The 16885-nt window shown below is 55.6% G+C and overlaps 1 protein-coding gene across 2 annotated transcripts; it reads right to left on the minus strand.

Moving 5' to 3' along the window:
* Nucleotides 1–2742: 2742 nt before the first annotated feature.
* Nucleotides 2743–16648, minus strand: PRPF31 (pre-mRNA processing factor 31). 2 transcript variants are annotated; one of them, XM_036274965.1, is made up of 15 exons: nt 16604–16640; nt 13936–14018; nt 12956–13140; nt 12803–12863; nt 11495–11578; nt 10822–10919; nt 9801–9907; nt 8901–9070; nt 7425–7582; nt 5798–5887; nt 4338–4465; nt 4187–4259; nt 3438–3566; nt 3256–3354; nt 2743–3126 (listed from the first exon to the last, which is right to left on the minus strand). In XM_036274965.1, exons 3-15 carry the CDS (start codon nt 13130–13132, stop codon nt 3001–3003), a joined length of 1500 nt encoding a protein of 499 aa, XP_036130858.1. In that variant the 5' UTR covers nt 13133–13140; nt 13936–14018; nt 16604–16640; the 3' UTR covers nt 2743–3000. The 2 variants fall into 2 exon arrangements, with proteins under 2 accessions (XP_036130858.1, XP_036130859.1); XM_036274966.1 differs by lacking the exon at nt 13936–14018 and having other exon boundaries at nt 16604–16648.
* Between the last annotated feature and the right edge of the window lie 237 nt (nt 16649–16885).

Raw genomic sequence — 16885 nt, forward strand, 5'->3', positions numbered from 1 at the left:
GAGTGAATGAATGAATGCGAGGAATGACTGGGGTTAAGACTTGCTAAGCACTAGTGTTTTCATGAACCGGAGAGGCTCACGCCCATCAAGACAGGAAGCCAGATTTGCCTATCTTCTCTAAGTGGAGGAAAGCCAGATATATGCAGTGACAATTGATCAGAATCGCGCGTGACAAGGGAGGAAAGAATGCTTGTAAAAATGCTGTTAGGTCCACACAGCCCCAGAGATCTGTACTTTTATAAACTTCCTGGGTGCTCCTTAGAGTTTGAATTTTGATGTAGAGCTTTGTTATTTAAAGCATGGTCCCTCACCCTGGCGGGGTAGCTCAGTTGGTTAGAGCATCCTCATGACACCCAGGGCTCCAGGTTTGATCCCTGGTCAGGGCACATACAAGAACCAATCAACGAATGCACAAATACGTGGAACAATAAATCGATGTTTTGTTTTTTGTTTCTTTCTCCCTTCCTCCCTCTAAAAATCAATCAATAAATAAAAATTTTAAAAACAAAAGCAAAGTGTCGTCCCTGGATGAGGCAGGAATTCCCGGGAATCATTTCAGGGGATGGTTAAAATCCAGATTCTGATCCAAGAGGTCCCAGATTCTGCTTTTCTAATAAGTTCCCAGGTGACCGGAGGGTCCACAATTTGCACTTTGAGTAGCAAAGTGCCAGAGCATTGGTTCTCAAATTTGGCTGCAGATAGAATCACCTGGCTTTCAAAAAAATCCACACACTCAAGCCTCACTGTAGACCAGTGAAATTAAAAACAAACAAACAAACAAACAAAAAAACCCACTAGGGACTGGAACCAGATAGCAATAATTTTTAAAACTTCTTAGATGAGCCCTGGCCAGTTTGGCTCAGCGGTTGGAGCATTGGCCCGCAGACCAAAGAGTCACAAGTTCAATTCTGGTCAAGGGCACGTATCTCGGTTGCAGTTTGGTCCCCGGCCCTAGTTGAGGTCGAGCGGGAGGCAACCAATCAATGTCTCTTTCACATCAATGTTTCTCTCTCTCTCTTCCTGCCTCCCTTCCTCCTTCCCTCCCACTCTATCTGAAGATAAATGGAAAAAGTATCCTCGGGTGAGGATTAAAAAAAACGTCTGAGATGATCCCAACATGCATTTAATCTAATTTTCTAGAGCAGTGGTTGTAGAGTGTGGTCCCTGGATCAGCAGCATAAACATCACCTGGGACCTTGTTAGAAATGCGGTCTTGAGCCCACCAGAGACCAACTGATTCAGAAACTCTGGGCCCAGCTGCCCACTCTGACAAACTTCCATGTAGTTCCGAAGCATAGTAAGCTTCAAGGGTCTCTGCTGTCAGTGGACACAGGACAGCAGGGCTCAGGAGTCAGTTCTTTCCTGAGATACCCACCCACCCACACATACCATTAGAATCACTCTGGCCAGGGCAGATGGAATGCTGAAGGGCCATGCACAGAGGGACAGAGGGCCCTTCCCCAGCAGACCCCTAAACAGACCAGCAATGGCTGTCACTTGTACACAGGACTTATTTAAAGGTTCACGGATAAGCTTGGGGAGAGTCATGTGACCTAGAGTAATTTAGCTGTTAAACTCTCTGACATGTGGGAGGGAACAGATTCAGAGAGCACTGAGGTCCAGAGAGGTCCTGGGCTTCAGGAGGGATTGGGGTCCAGGGAGACACACCGAGCCCTGAGCTGGGACGAGGGCAGCCCAGAGAAGAACAGACAGGGAGATCACAGACTGGACCCAGACGCTGGAGGGACCCAGCAAGAAGGCTGTGCTGGAGAGAGTGGGAGGTGGGCAGAGACAAGACGCCATCTTCCACGGGTGGATTCCTGCCTGTGAATTCCCCTCGTGGGTAATGTGAGGGGTCAGGACTAGCCACCCCACATGTGCCTCAATGGTATCAACCCAGACCCTGCAGCTCAAGAGAAATTTCTGCCCCCGCCTCTTAGCTATCTAGAGGAACTGGAATTAGGGGATGTGCCCATAATAAGAGATAACATTAAGTTTAGTGATTTTCTTTTGCTAATCTCTCTCATGTCTATTAGAACAGCCAAAAGAACGCTATGGGGAGAGGAGTTTCTTCCTCCCCGACATTAACTAGGAGGGACACTGACCTCGCAGGGAAGGGACCTAGGTCTCCTCTTGACTGTGAAGTCTGGCTCATGGCAATGTGAACAGGGCCGGGGGTGGCACTCTCCCTGAATTAGCCCTTGCGGGGTAACCGAGGTCTAAGGTCCCTGCCTGGACCGCCCAAGTCATTCCTCAGCCAGCCTGCCTTTCCCCCACCTGTCTCCAGTCCACGAGACCCCTCAGCCTGCCCCCTTCAACCCAAGTGAAGGATGCCTTGGCCAGCCCACTTCCCAAGACAGACTGGGGATTCCTCTCTTGCACCTGGTGAATTGAGCTTGGCACAGCAAACAATGGATGGAAATAACAACAGTGCCCAGTCACCAGGCCGAGGGCCAGCCCAGTGCTGAGTGTTTGGAAAGGGGAGGCCAGCTGCCCACGATGCCACCGCGACCACCCAGGCCTACGCTGAAAGCTGGAGCTTTCAACAGACAAGTGGCTGGGGTGTGAAATCCCAAGGGATGTGGGGATGGAGCCGGTGCTCCTCTTCCTGGGACCCTGGGATGGGGAGTGACGGCCCAGGGTCCATCAGATTGGGAGCCTAAGCTCTGTTCCACATACCCAGCAGCTCAGACTCCTCCAGTCACCCAGATGCTTGACAATCACTCCCCAGGGACAGATCCTGACAATGTGCTTTTAATCATACGTTTTCCAAAAGTATCTCCTTTCTCAGTTAAAATAAAAACACGAGGTGTGGTGAAGACCAGCTCTGCCCCGAATGGGGCGGTGATCTTGGTGCGGGGGGCCCTCCATGCCTCCCTGGACAGTCCCAGCACCGGCTAATGGCGGTATGGCTCTCCCTGCAGGAGCCTCCCAGCCCTGACCCCTTCAGACGCAATGGTCTCCGTGTCCTTGCAGTGGTGGGCACCCAGGGTGCACCCCTCAGGTGGACATGATGCCATTCTTCTCGCCCTTGACCTTGAGGAACTCAGCCATGCTGGAAAAGTACTTCTGGTTGGCCTCGGCCACCTTCTTCTCGGCAGCTTGTGGGTTCACAATCTCCAGGCCCTAGGCAGGTGAAGGAGACAAATGATGGATGGGGTGGGGAGATGGCCTCGCCCCTCAATGACACCCCACACACCAGTGTGAACAGGTGCAGCAACCAAGGCCGGGGGAAGGGAGGGGCTCTCCAGGTACCTGGAGCGGGGTGAATGCCACGCTGGAGGCGGTTCCGGAGGAGCGGTCACGAATGGTGGACTTTCCGCCGTACACTACGCTCTGCTTCTGCAGGGTCCGCTGTGGAGGGGAGAGGAGGGACCAGCCGTGACCTGGGCTCTCACCTGTGCCTGCCTCCCCCTCCCTCCTGGGCCCAGCTGTACCTGCAGCGTCTTGGAGATCCTGGCTTTGGTGGCCTCGTTCACCTGCGTCTGCCGCACACGCCCACTGCCTGACTTGCCCAGGTGGCCCAAGCTGAAGCCCAGGTCCTCCTGGTAGGCATCCTCCTCGATCTGGGGGAGGGGGAGGTGTCCAGGAGTTAGTCAGCTCTCAACAGGCCAGAATCCCAGGTGTCCGCCCAGATTCAAAGAGCTCCTGTGGGTGCCTGTTTAGCATTGACTGGGCCCCAGGGGCAGAAAGTCCTGCTGAGGCCCAGAGTGATGGGTGACACTGAGGGTCTGAATCCTGTTACTGCTTCCAAGATGACGTGTGTGTGTGTGTGTGTGTGTGTGTTTCTCGTGGGACCAGGAGGATGCTCGGAGACTGTGTGTGTGTGTGTGTGTGTGTGTGTGTGTGTGTTTCTCGTGGGACCAGGAGGACGCTCGGAGACTGTGTGTGTGTGTGTGTGTGTGTGTGTGTGTGTTTCTCGTGGGACCAGGAGGATGCTCGGAGACTGGCAGGGTGAGGCCTGGAGCAGGGAGGAGCGAGCCAGAGTGGACTGCAGTGCCCAGACCAGGAGCCTGGGTGGATGGGGAGCCTTGGGGCGAGAGGGCCAGCGCTGAGGGTTGTGTAGATGCCTTTAGGGCTGGGTGGATGGAGAGGGGAGAGGCTGGGGCCGGCGGACCAGGGACGAGGCTGGGGTGGTGCCCCAGATCTGAGGGGGGCCAAGTGGGGAAGGGCCCCAGGGTCCCACCTCTCCAAAGCTCATGCGGTTGGCCTGCTTCCGGATCTCCGTCAGCCCCAGACGCTCCTTCATCTTTCGGTACCTGAGGACAAGGCACACAGGAATCAGCTGGGACAGTGCAAGCCCCCCCCACCTGCCTGGCCATCCCCCAGCACCGCACCTGCGGCCTCCTCGCTTCTTGCGCTGCCCATCAAGGGGCGCCGGCAGTGGCTTCACCTGCTTCACGGGGGGCGGCTCCTGCCACTTGTCGAACTTCCGCTCAATCTCGTCCTTGAGTTCATAGCCCACCTGAGGGAGCACGGGGAGGGGCTGTAGCTGCTCTGTGGGCACTGACTGCAGCCTCACCTGTCCCTCTGTCTGCCTGAGCAAGGCACCTGTCTTGGGGCCCACCATGTATCTGGGCTGAGTATCTCAACCACTGTTGGCTCTCCGGGGTTAAGTTCCACCCATGACCCAGACTCAGTGACCCCAAGGTTGTTCTCTGAACGCTGTGCCCACAGACAACTGTCTCCTTGACAGACACAAATAGCCCCTGAGAACGGCTGCCTGCCCCACCCTGCACCCTCTGAAGGTCAGCAAGTAGGGACACCCGGAAGTGGGTCAGCCTCCACGCCATTTCTCAGTCACCCTGCAAATCCCACAGGGCCCCCCTTCTCAGCACATCACTGAAGCAAAGCTCCCTAAGGTGCACAGCCATGTTCTTCCCCAGCGGCCAGCCTCCTCTCCAAGCTGGCTGAGCTCCGGCCTCAGGGCCTTTGCACTGACTGACCCCCAAAATTCACTTCCTAACTTCACTCAGGTCTCCGTGAAACCCTCCCCTACCTGGCCACCCAATGCCCTTCACTTCTCTCCCTGATCTGGCACCACTGGGCACACCCCAGATTTACCTGCTGTCTCCTCCTCCCTTCCCCCCACAACTAGAATGTCAATACCCCCAAGGCAGGGCTTTTTGTCTGTGCTGCTCACCCTGCACCCCAGCCTCCTGTGGGGAGGTGGGGAGGGGGAGAGAGAGCTTGAAGCCCTGGACACCGCCAGGCTGGGTGCTGGGATGACAAGGTACAAGACAGAAAACGTCTCCTCTCTTGGAACAGTCTGCCAGAAGACAGGGACTAACGGGATAACTACCGCATGATAACACGTGCTGGTGGGGGACAGAGCCCAGCCCAGCAGGCAACAAATGCTCCCCGTCCCCAAAGGGTCCACGTCTGAATCTCCGGTCCCTGTGAACATGTCACCTGATGTGAAAAAAGGGACTTTGCAGATGGGGTCGGGTTGAGGTCTTGAGATAGGCGGGTGTGGGCCCAACGTGGTCCTGAGGAGGCAGAGAGGTGCCACGAGCCCAGGCAGGCGGCCTGCAGAAGTGGGAGCGGGCCCAGGAGCCGAACTCCCGGGGCCCCTGGAGGAATGAGCTCTGCTGACACCTTGACGTTAACCCAGTAAAACCCGCTTTGGACTCCGAGCCCAGGACTGTAAGAGATTAAGCCTGTGCTGCACTGAGCTGCTACATTTGTGGTCATCTGTTAAAGCAGCAGCGACAGGGAACAGGTGCACTGGGGGCAGGAGATGGTGACCTCGGAGGGGCCACAGACCCACGTGCACAGATGCACGCTTGCCTCTCACCTTCCCTTCCGTGCTCTCGTGGAAACTGTCCACGCGGGCTGCCAGGGTGCACTTGGCGGCCACCAGGCGGGCTGCTTTCCGCCGGAGATCCTGGAAGAATGGGAAACGGAAGCAGAGTCGAGGGGAGGATTCAGTGAGACCACCGTGTGCCCAAAACGCTAGCCGCCACGGTCTAATCTCTGCCAGCTAGCATTTCACCCTTGAGCCATGTGTTACTGTGATTACACGTTATGGTAACAAAGTATCATCGTCGTTTTCTTTCTAACTACACTTTTTCTTTTTAAATTTATACTTTACTCAAATTTCCTTAAAAAAATTTTTTTTTTTAATTTCAAAGAGAGGAAGGGTGAGAGAGAGAAACATGGATTGATTGCCTCCTGCATGCGCCCTGACTGGGAATCGAACCCGCCACCTTTTGGTGCACAGGACAACACTCCAGCCAACTGAGCCACACCGGCCAGGGCTTGACCTACTTTTAAAAAACTTAATTTGGTTTGCATAGACAATTTAACTGTACAGCTACGGATGGAAGATCATCAAATGTCAAAGAGTAAGTTTGTTATGATTGTAATAGAAAATATGCAGGGTTATCACTGAGAACCGTGTTATGTGCCGTGAAAGAACAGGTGGCCTGGCCCGGGCCAGTGGCTTAGTTGGTTGGGGCACCATCCTGTACACCGAAAGTTTGTGGGTTCAATCCCCAGTCGGGGTGTATATGGGAAGCAACGGAACAATGCTTCTCTCTCATGTCGCTGTCTCTCTCTCTTTTTCTAAAATCAATAAATATATCCTCAGATGAAGATGTAAATAATAAGAAAAAGAAAAAAAAGGAAAGAAAAGGTGACCTGTATGTTGGGAAACACCAACATGGTACAAGTAAAACCCGTCGCCACGGGTCTGAATTAGGAATAGTTACAAAAATAGAGTTAGCAGCAGCCATGTGTAGTGAAGAATTAGCCTGCCCCTAAGGGTTCTGGCCCTGGCAGACAGTAACCTTGTGATTTAGGGGGGTCTCTGTGTTACAGGTTAACATTCCACCTGGAGCCGGGCATCAGCCACCCCGCATAACCAAGTCCCAGTCAAGACTGTGAACTCTGAGGCCTGGCTAGGCGGTGAGCTGTCACACCTGGTTGCTGGGAGTGGAACATGTCCGGACCATGAGCAAGATGCCCTAAAGCACCACGGTGGGCACTCCTGGCTGTTACTCTGTGCTCTCCTGTGATAACTGTGACCCCGAGTAGGTCAGCTCTAGCAAGTTCTGCAAGTCCTCCTCATGGGTCACTGAACATGAGAGTGGTTTTGGGAACCCCCTGGACTCGAAAGCTAAGGCTTATGTCACCTATCAGGTGCAAGGCCTGCCCTGGATTGGTCCTCAGCATGACCGGGAAGCAGGCCCTATTCTCCCTATTTTACAGACCGCAAGACTGAGGCAGAGCTCAGGCCTCTTGCCCGAGGTCACCTAACTGGCAGGTGGCGCTACCGGAATCCCAACCCCAATACATCTATACCAGCGTCTGTTCTCACACCCCCACAACCCTGTCCCCCACATTCCTGACCACTGTTGACAGCTGACTGCAACGTGCTCAGGCTGATGGGGCCCTTCCCTCAGGCACAGCAGAGGGCTCACCGGGGGCAGGGACTGCACGATGTCGCTGTGGTAGATGTAGCCGGTGTGGGGCAGCACGGAAGTGGACGAGAAGCCGGACAGTGTCTTGCGCTGGGCCCCCAGCAGCATGATGTTGCAGGCGGGCATCTTGGAGAGGTTGGTCAGGCCGCCGGCCACCCCTGCAGCAAGCAAAGGGAGGGAGGAGCTGAGGAGCAGCCGGGGCATTTGTCTGCAAGCTCACCTGTGTGCTGTACCTTTACCGAGTCTCTGGTTAGATCCCATGGTGGCCCCGCCAGGGAGGGCCTATCTCATTTCAGAGGGGCGGTGTGGAGGAAGCTCAGAGAGGTGAAGCAATTTGTCTGAGGGTGCACAGCGAGCAAGTGGCCCAACAAGAACCTGACCTGAGCCTGCAAAGCCGCATGGCCCGCCCTGGGGAGCACCGACCACAGGGCCTGGTATGCAGAACTGGGGGGTTCCCATGAGCTGGTGTGCAGGCGCAGGGAGGGGAAGAGGGCTGTAGGTAGGTCAATACTTATACTGCTGATGGGGCCTGCTGTGAGCCAGGCTGGTGCCAGGTGTTTTAAGGACTAGGGAAACTGTCATCCACCCAATGAATCCTTAAAATGAGCCTCCAACACAGCGTGTCAACCCACTGGGGAGCAGAACAGCCCCCAGGGATGCTCATCACAATCTCCAGACCCCGAGGCCATGGTGCCTTTCGTGGCCAAAGGGACTCTGCGGATACAATTAAGTTAAGGACCTCGGGATCGGTGATTATCCTGGAGGACTCGGCTCAGGGAACCACGAAGGGCCCTTAAAAGCGAAGAGAAAAGCAGTGCCAGAGTCAGAGATGTGACAGCAGACAGCACGGAGGAAGGGGCCACGAGCCATGGGACGTGGGTGCCTCTAGAAGCTGGAAAGGCCAGGAAATGGATCCGCCCCAGACCCTCCATAAAGGAATGTCAAGAATCATGAGGTGACAAGTGGTTGTTTAAGGAGCATGGTCTGTGGTCATTTGTTGCAGAAGCCACAGGAGACCAGCGCATCCCCAGTCACCACTGGGGAAAGGGAGGCACGTGAGGTCGCCTGTGCAGGGATGTGAGGCCAGTGAGGGGGTCGCATCGAGTGTACCCTGCCCTGAAACCACTGCTCCCTTCTACCTCCCACTCTGCACACACCTGCCCCCGAGGCAGCTGCGAGGGGCCCAACTGTGGCCCCCAAACTTCACCCCCATTGGCGTCCTCACCCCATCCCTGCACTCAGAATGGGACCTTATCCTGAAATGGGGCCGTTAAAGAGGGATTATCGTGGCATCACAGGATGGCCCTAACTCAATCCGACTGGTGCCTTACAAGGAGAGTAGGACAGGGGCACACAGGGACGGCCGCGTGAGGCCACAGCAGGGAGATGCCATCTACACCCTCAGGAGGAGCCGGCCCTGCCCACACCTGGACTCGGGCTTCCATCTCGGCTGCTGAGGCCTGCCCCGGGGCTCACCCATGATCTTGGCGGCCGTGGACGCGCCGATGATGATGGAGAGGTTGGGCGCGATGAAGGACATGCGGGACTCCACGTACTCGTAGATGCGGTGCTTGGAGGCGTTCAGCTCCAAAGCCATGTCGCAGGCCTCCTCCAGCCGCTCCAGCTCCTCCTCGGACAGCTGCTGCCTGCAGGGGAGGGGCGATGTGGCTGGGATGGCCAGCCCCTCCGGGGCTTCTGCCCGACCCGTGGGAGCCCGTCCCTCCAGCTGTGTGCAGCCTCAGGGCAATCAGCCCTCGGCAAGCTAGGGGTCTGCTTGTTCCCCAACCAGAGAGCTCAGTCCCTGCATGGGAGTCACCACCTCCTCCAGGAAGCTACCAGACCCAGTTCGGGTAGGCACCCCTCCTCTGTGACTGCCACATGCCCTTTGGCCTTTGACCTATGCCTACACCTCCTTCCTTCCAAAGAAGCCCTGAGAAGACGGGGCCCCCTCCACATTGCTAAGTTCTGTAACCCTGTCTGGGAATCTGCCAATATTTGTTCCGTCAACAGGATGGCCCAGGGAGGTCTCCCACAGGACTCTCCTGGGGAAGGGGGTTTAGAGATGGCTCCTTCTCTTAGGCACAACACAGAAGCCAATGAAGGAGCCAAATCAAAGTCCCTGCCTTCTCTCCTGATGACGGGCTCACCCTCGGCCTCATCCCTCAAGACTATGGGCCCCTGGTGGGGGAGGCTGGCTCCTCAATAAGAGGGGACCCCCCGAGCCCAGCTTGGTGCCTGGCTGGCAGGTGCGCCTTGTTAAACATGTATGGAATCGAAATGAACTGTCCTCTGAGACTGACACCTGTGCCACTGGGACCCCGAGATCATGATCTGCCATCGCTGGGCCACACCACGTTCTCTCCACTGGGTACACACCCCTGGGTGGTGGAGGCGGTCACACTGACGACCATGATGGTGGCATTGGTCAGGATCTGCTGCAGGTTCTCATTGTTCTTGCATTTGTCCAGGCTGTTGCCCAGCTCCTGGGGGTAAAGAGGCAATGGAGGGACAGCATGAAGACTCGGGAAGGCTCCAGACCCTTTCACTCCTGCTCCCGCTAGGGTCTCTTCTGGGCATGCTGGGAAAGTTGGGGTCTGTATGCAGGGTACTTCTCCTGCCCCTACCAGCTCCAAGAATGTCAGTGCTCCAAGTGTCAGCACTGTCTGCCCTGTGCTGACTGATTCGGAAACAGACCTGAGCAACTGGCTGCCCAGGGAGGACCTTCTGCCTGGTCCACACAGAGCACCCTCTGAGCCATCGCCTCTCTGCTTGGACGTCCCTGGCTGCCGCCTTCACCTTGTTGACACACGTGGAGCCTCCTCACTGGTGTCCCTGCCTTCACTTGCACCTGCCCTTGCCGGCTCTGAGAGGTCAGAGGTGATCCGACCTCAACTTTGCCTCCCCACTTCCAATTTCTCATTCCCTAACCCCATCAGGGCTCATTACGCTCTCGGGGTCTGGACACTTAACATTTCTTCCCCTAAATCCCTGCACGGCCGCCCCGTTGTCAGATCTCATCACCTGCTCCATCCACCCAGTGGGAGTGGGGCACCCCTCATCTCCCTCCCCTGCTCCCTGGGCCTCACTCCGGTCCTCTCAGGAGACCCCTCTCAGGAGACCAGGGGAGGGGAGGGTGGAGTGCAGGAGCCATGAGAATGTCCTTTCCAGGCTCCGCCCCTCACGCTCTGGGCATCTGGCAGCAGCGGGGCCACCTGTCACCCCTCTCCAGAAGCTCCAGACCCCAGAGGGCGAGGGGAGCAGCCGGGGCCTCCACATCACTCACTGGGGCTTGTTCCCCCCTCCCCTGCTAGGGTCGGGGGCGGGGCACTGCCTGCCCTCTGCGCCAATGGCTGTCAAGAAGCCCGTCCTCTGCAGCCCGAGCCCCACCCCCACTGACCTTGACCGTGCGGATGTAATCCAGCGCATTGGGGACCAGAGACTCCAGTTCGGGGAACCGCTTCGAGTACTTATCCCGGATGAACTTATGGATGATGTCTGAGGTGGGCAGGGACGGGAGGCGTCTGATGAGGGGACAAGCAGACTCTGCTGGCTGTCCCCCACATTCATTTCCCCTCCTATCCTTTACTAACTGCACCCCTGAGGTTTAGCTGGGCGCAAGGACACCCCAAGTAAAGGCTACACTGTCTCTCCCTCACTGCTGGACAAGCCAAAATGAGTTAGTTCTGGTCTATAAGCAACAGGTGCAACTTCCAGGTCACCCGTTAAAGGAGAGAGCTGTACCCTCTTCTCTCCTCCATTTTGCTGGTGGGGATGTGGAGATGATGGCTGGAAGTGGGCAGTCACCTTGTACCATGAAACCAATGGCTGATCAACAAGATGAAAGGAGCCTAGGGCCAGACACCACTGCGGCAGGGCACCAGCCCAAACTGCTCCCCCACCCTTCACACAGAGGAAAGTACACTTCCGTCCTGTTTAAGCCACTGTCACGGCAGCACAGCCTGGACTCCAGCTAATAGGAGCGGCCCGGGGGAGGCCAGCCAGGATCCCGCCTGTCCCTCCCTCAAGGACACCAGGCAGGGCTGGCTGTCTGTGTGCCCTCTCATACTCACTCAGCTCATTCTCAATCTCCACGGTCAGGTTGTTGGCGTCCACGATGACCCGGTATTCGGGGGCCGCCTCCACTGGTCCCATCACTGTGAGTGTGAGAAACATCCCGGTGGGGGCCCCGTGTCCATGGCTCTGACACATGTCCCCCAGCCATGGGCCCAGCATGTACATTCACGCTTCAACCTCCAATCCAGGGATCAGTGTTCCCTGCCCTGTGGCAGGGTCAGCTGGCCCTCCTGTGGCTCCAGTGTCCCCAGCTCCCCCCCCTCTACCCCCCCCCGCAGGCACTGCCCACCAACAGCTGTCTGGGACCTGGCCTGTCTGACCTTGGCTGACTCCCCTGGGTGCCCAGTGCCCACACCGCTGGCCCCCAGGTGCCTGAGGAAGACTTTGTAGATAGGAAACAGTGAGTCTTCCCAAAACTCCGCTCTGACTGCACCACCTGGCGCCTGACAACCTCCGTGGCTTCCCTTGGCCACCGGATCCCAGAGAGCCACCCCAACGAGAGGAATCGGGTGGAACAGGAACACCCTCTGAGAGCTGGTCTGGACAGTCAAGAGATAACCCTCAGAGCTGGGAGCAAGAAGGAAGTTTTGGGCGAAACTTTAGCGATCACACGTTTACGGTTACTTCCTATTTACCAAATGACACCAGTCTTCTACTCACAGTAGCACAACTTTACTTCTGAGGTAAATTTAATGAAAAAAAAAGACGTTGATTTAAAGAAAACGTGGAATGGGGGTGGAGGGGCTGAGTGAGAAAGGTGAAGAGATTACGTACAAACGGGCACTTACGGGACAGTCACGGGGCTGTCAAGGACGGCACGAGAAATACAGTCAATGACATGATAGCATGGTGCGTGGTGCCAGGTGGGTACTGGACTCATCAGGGCCGTCACCGCGTAAGTCACGTAAATGTCTAGCCTGCATACTGTGCACCTCACACTAACATAACACTGCATGGCAAGTGTAATCGAAAAATGAAAAATAAAATTGGGTGCTAAAAAATCCCCAACAAAGAAAGATGTGAAGTAAACAAGACAAGCGGCAAAACCCCAGGAAGTGGTCACGTGACCCACTTAAAAACCTCGACAGAAGTCCTAGGCGACTGGCGGGCGCTCAGCGCGGAGCAAGAAGTTAAGGAGAGAAGGGGACTGGGTTGGGATGGAGCAGAAGAAGAGGGCTCTGGAAAAGCCGACAGGGAGTCGGACCCAGCTTTCAAAGCCACAAGCAGCAAAAGAGGACCAGGGGCCTGGCAGGAGGCCAGGAGGGTGGGTGAGGTTGGGGGGGGGGGGCACAGGGAGAAGGTACCTTCCGAAGCTTTGGCCTGCTTGCTGATATACTCCTCAATCTTCATCATGATCTCAGCAAACTGGGGAGGAGAGGGGAGTGAGAACCCAGCACGCGTGGAGAGGAGCCAGGCCCACCTCACGCCTCCAGGGCTTCCACTTGCAGCCCGCTCACCATCTTGCTGTCCCACAGCTTGGCGATGCTCTTGACCGAATCCCCAGAGAGATCCAGCTGTGTCTCCTCCTGCACATCCTCGATTGCCGGCTCCTCTTCTTCCTCCCCATAGCTTCCCCCTTCCTCCTCTTCTGCCGCCTCCTCGAGGTCGGCCAGGAGCTCGTCTGCCAGAGACATCCCGAGGCCTATTTGGGGGGGAGAGCAGGGTTCCCCTTCATTATCGGGAGCCCCCTGCACCAAAGGCCCTGGTCCCTCCTCATCAACCCCATTAGCACGCAGGCTCCACAACAACAGGCATTTTATTTGCATTGTTCTCCAGATCCTAATGTGCCTGGCATATAGGTGCTCAATAAATACCTATTGAATTAATCCATGAACAAACCTCCCAAAACCCAGATAATCTCCAGCCACAACTCACACCACCCACCCTTTCACTGCCACTTTACCGACAACACACAGCACACCTCGCACACCACCTCGCTGAGGCTTAAAAGATACACCTCCTGCCTGGCTGGTGCGGCTCAGCGGTTGATCATCAACCCATACACCGAGAGCTCGCCAGTTCAATTCCCGATCCGGGCACATGCCCAGGTAGTGGGCCAATTCCCCAGTGGGGGGCATGCAGGAGGCGGCCAATCAATGTTCTCTCTCCCTCTTCCTTCCCCTCTCTCTAAAATCAATCAATAAAAAAATGTTTTTAAAAAAAGATACATCCTCCCCATGATGACATGCAACCTCTCATTTTTTTTTTCTGTAACAGAGCCCTCCCCTCCATTTTTGGACCCCAAATGAGTGACAGGTTTCCTAAAATACTGATCTGCTCGGCCATCAGGGCAACCAGACAGGCCTCAGATGTCTAGAGTCCCCAGGCTGATCACCTCTGGCCACAGGCAGACTCCTCAACCACACCAGGTGCTGTATTAATATTAGTATTTTCTTCAAGTCCCATGAAGAGGAAAGGGTTGGTAAACACAACTTACTCTACAAGGTATGATCTTCACCACTGTGTTTTGTTGTTGTTGTTGTTTTTTAATCCTCACTCAAGGATATTTTCCCCATGTATCTTTAGATAGAGTGGGAGGGAAAATGGGAGGGAGAGACAGAGAGAAACATCAACGTGAGAAAGATATATTGACTGATTGCCTCCCACATGACCCTGACCAGGGCCAGGGACTGACCCACAACTGAGGTACATGCCCTTGACCAGAATCGAACCCGTGACTCTTTGGTTCTCAGGCTAACACTCTAACTGCTGAGCAAAACCAGCCAGGGAGCATTTTGTTTTTGTTTTTGTTTTTTAAAATATTAACCATAGCTACTTATTTAATAATCCTCACCTGAGGATATTTTCCCATTGACTTTTAGATAGAGTGGAAAAGAAAAAAGGAGAGAGAAAGAAACATGGATGTGAGAGACACTTCGATTGGTTGCCTCCCAAACGACCCCCACTGGGGCTGGGATCAAACCTGCAACTGAGCCCCCGCCTGTTTGGCTCAGCAGTTAGAGCATCGGCCTGTGGACCAGGACCAGAGAGTCCCAGGCTCGGTTCCCGCTAAGGGCACGTACCTCGGTTGCAGTGTGTCCCTGGCCCCGCTTGGGGTTGTGCGGGTGGCAACCACTGGATGTGTCTCTCTCAAATCGATGTTTCTCTCTCTCTCTTCCTTCCTCTCTCCCTCCCGCTCTATCTGAAGATAAATGTAAAATTGCCCTCGGGTGAGGATAAAAAAAATTTTTTAATTTAAAAAAACAAAACAAAAGCCCTGGCCAGTTTGGCTCAGCAGTTAGAGCGTCAGCCTGCGGTCCGGAGAGACCCGGGTTCGGTTCCCGCTAAGGGCACATACTTCGGTTGCAGTTTGTCCCCGGCCCTGGTTGGTCGTGCGGGTGGCAGCCACTCGATGTGTCCCTTCACGTCGATGTTTCTCACTCTCTCTCCCTTCCTCTCTCTCCCTCCCACTCTATCTGTACAAAAAATGGAAAAAATATCCTCGGGTGAGGATTAAAAAAAAAACCCTGCAACTGAGGTACTGGTGCCCTTGACTGGGAATTGAACCTTCGACCCTTTGATCTTCAGGCCAACGCTCTAACCATTGAGCCAAACCGGGCAGGGCCTGGGTGCGTTTTTGGTTTTTTTAAAATAAGCAATCTTTCCCTCTTCCCATTCCTTTGCTCACCCCATAAATCCATTCCCCTTCCTCATTCCCTCCCCTTCTGCACCACTCTCCTCTAACATATGAAAACAAAGACTGCAAACTCCAATGCTCAGAGGCTACATGGGTGACTAGCAAGGGGGGCAGCCTGGGAGTTGGGCAACGGGGAGGAGCAGAGCCTGGAGAACCAGAGAATTCATGCCGATGTACAGGTACAGCTGATGCCCCGCTTCGGGCACGCCCTGCCAGTGGGAACATGGGCTCCATGCTGCTGGGTTTTCTACTTCCTTCAAGAGAACTTCAGAATTTTTATGTGGAATCTCCCAGTTAGAAAAGTTTATTGTTTAGCCCTGGCTGGTTTGGCTCAGCGGTTAGAGCGCCCGCCTGCGGTCCGGAGAGACCCGGGTTCGGTTCCCGCTAAGGGCATGTACCTCGGTTGCAGTTTGTCCCCGGCCCTGGTTGGTCGTGCGGGTGGCAGCCACTCGATGTGTCCCTTTCACATTGATGTTTCTCACTCTCTCTCTTCCTCTCTCTCCCTCCCACTCTGTACAAAAAATGGAAAAATGTCCTCGGGTGAGGATAAAAAAAAAAAAAAGAAAGAAAAGTTTATTGTTTAAATGTATATTTATATATATATAATAAAAAAAAACACACACAAAACAAACACCATCATGGCAAAGGCCACACCGAACAGGAGAAAACGGGACAGATGTGGCCCTGGAGCTGCAGGTTTGGGACCCCTGGCTATCCAGCTGTCTCTAGAACAGTCTCCCCTCGCGTGCTCCCCTCTCTCCTTCCTTGAGAACGGGGCCGTTTTATTCATCGCTCACTAGCACCTGGCACAGAGTAGGTACAACGCCTCTTGACTCGGGCCAACCTCTGCCACCCACGAGTCCTCCTCACATTTCCTTGGCTTACCCACTTCTTCCCCTCGCTTTTTCTTTTTCATTTTGGTGAATTCTCACCTGAGAATATTTTTTCCATTGGTTTTTTTTTTTTTTTGAGAGAGTGGAAGGGAAGGAGGGAGAGAGAACCATCGATTCGACACCGACACGACACCGACGGGGGCCAGGATGGAACCTGCCACCCAGGTACGTGCCCTTGGTCGGGAATCGAAGCCCCGGCCCTTCGGGGCGCAGGCCGACGCGCTCACCGCTGGGCCACGCCGGCCAGGGCTCCCCTCACTTCTAACGGGCTCAGCTCCTCCTCAGCCTCCCTTCCAGCTCCCTGACCCACGCACCGCACTCTGGGCGACACAGCCCGCACGCCCTGCAGGCACCCGAGGGCGCTTCACACACGGGGTTAAGTCATTCATTTCATCACCCGTCTGCCCCAGCAAAGCGTTCTAAGGAGGCGGGGGACATTCTGGCTCCTGCCGTAGCCCCGAGTCCTACAGCCGCGGGAGCACAATCTAGGAAACACCGCCTTCGTCCTCGCTCACGTCCGCGCCCCGCGCCGAGGAACCCGGCCTCCCGCCCGCCCCTCGGCCCGTCACACTCACCACCGCCTTCCTCGCACCACCGTTTCTAGGAGAGCAGCGTCCGACACCCGTCGGCGCTTACTGATGACGCCTCGCCCGCGCGCCGCTGCGGCCGACGCAAAGCTACGCTCTGGTTGGTCCCCGCCCCTTCCCCTCAGCCTTCCGGACCGCGTTTGAAACAACAACTTTATTAGCACCAGCTGCTGGGCGGAGAAGGGGTGAGCAGGCGCGGGGCGAGGTGGCTCCCGAGGCTCACAGGCCGCGGAGGACTGAGCCTCGCAAGCGGAGAAGCGCCCCGTGGTC

Source organism: Molossus molossus, unplaced genomic scaffold (genome assembly GCF_014108415.1).
Source record: "Molossus molossus isolate mMolMol1 unplaced genomic scaffold, mMolMol1.p scaffold_m16_p_21, whole genome shotgun sequence".
In the NCBI taxonomy this organism is placed as follows: domain Eukaryota; kingdom Metazoa; phylum Chordata; class Mammalia; order Chiroptera; family Molossidae; genus Molossus; species Molossus molossus.

What these genes read in the sequence shown, in the direction of transcription:
- PRPF31 (XM_036274966.1), bottom strand. Translation starts at nt 13,132, where the DNA reads ATGTCTCTGGCAGACGAGCTCCTGGCCGACCTCGAGGAGGCGGCAGAA. An exon ending in ATTACATCCGCACGGTCAAG is followed by an intron (nt 9,908 to 10,821) that starts GTCAGTGGGGGT and finishes CTTTACCCCCAG; the next exon opens with GAGCTGGGCAACAGCCTGGA. An exon ending in TGGCATTCACCCCGCTCCAG is followed by an intron (nt 3,127 to 3,255) that starts GTACCTGGAGAG and finishes TCACCTGCCTAG; the next exon opens with GGCCTGGAGATTGTGAACCC.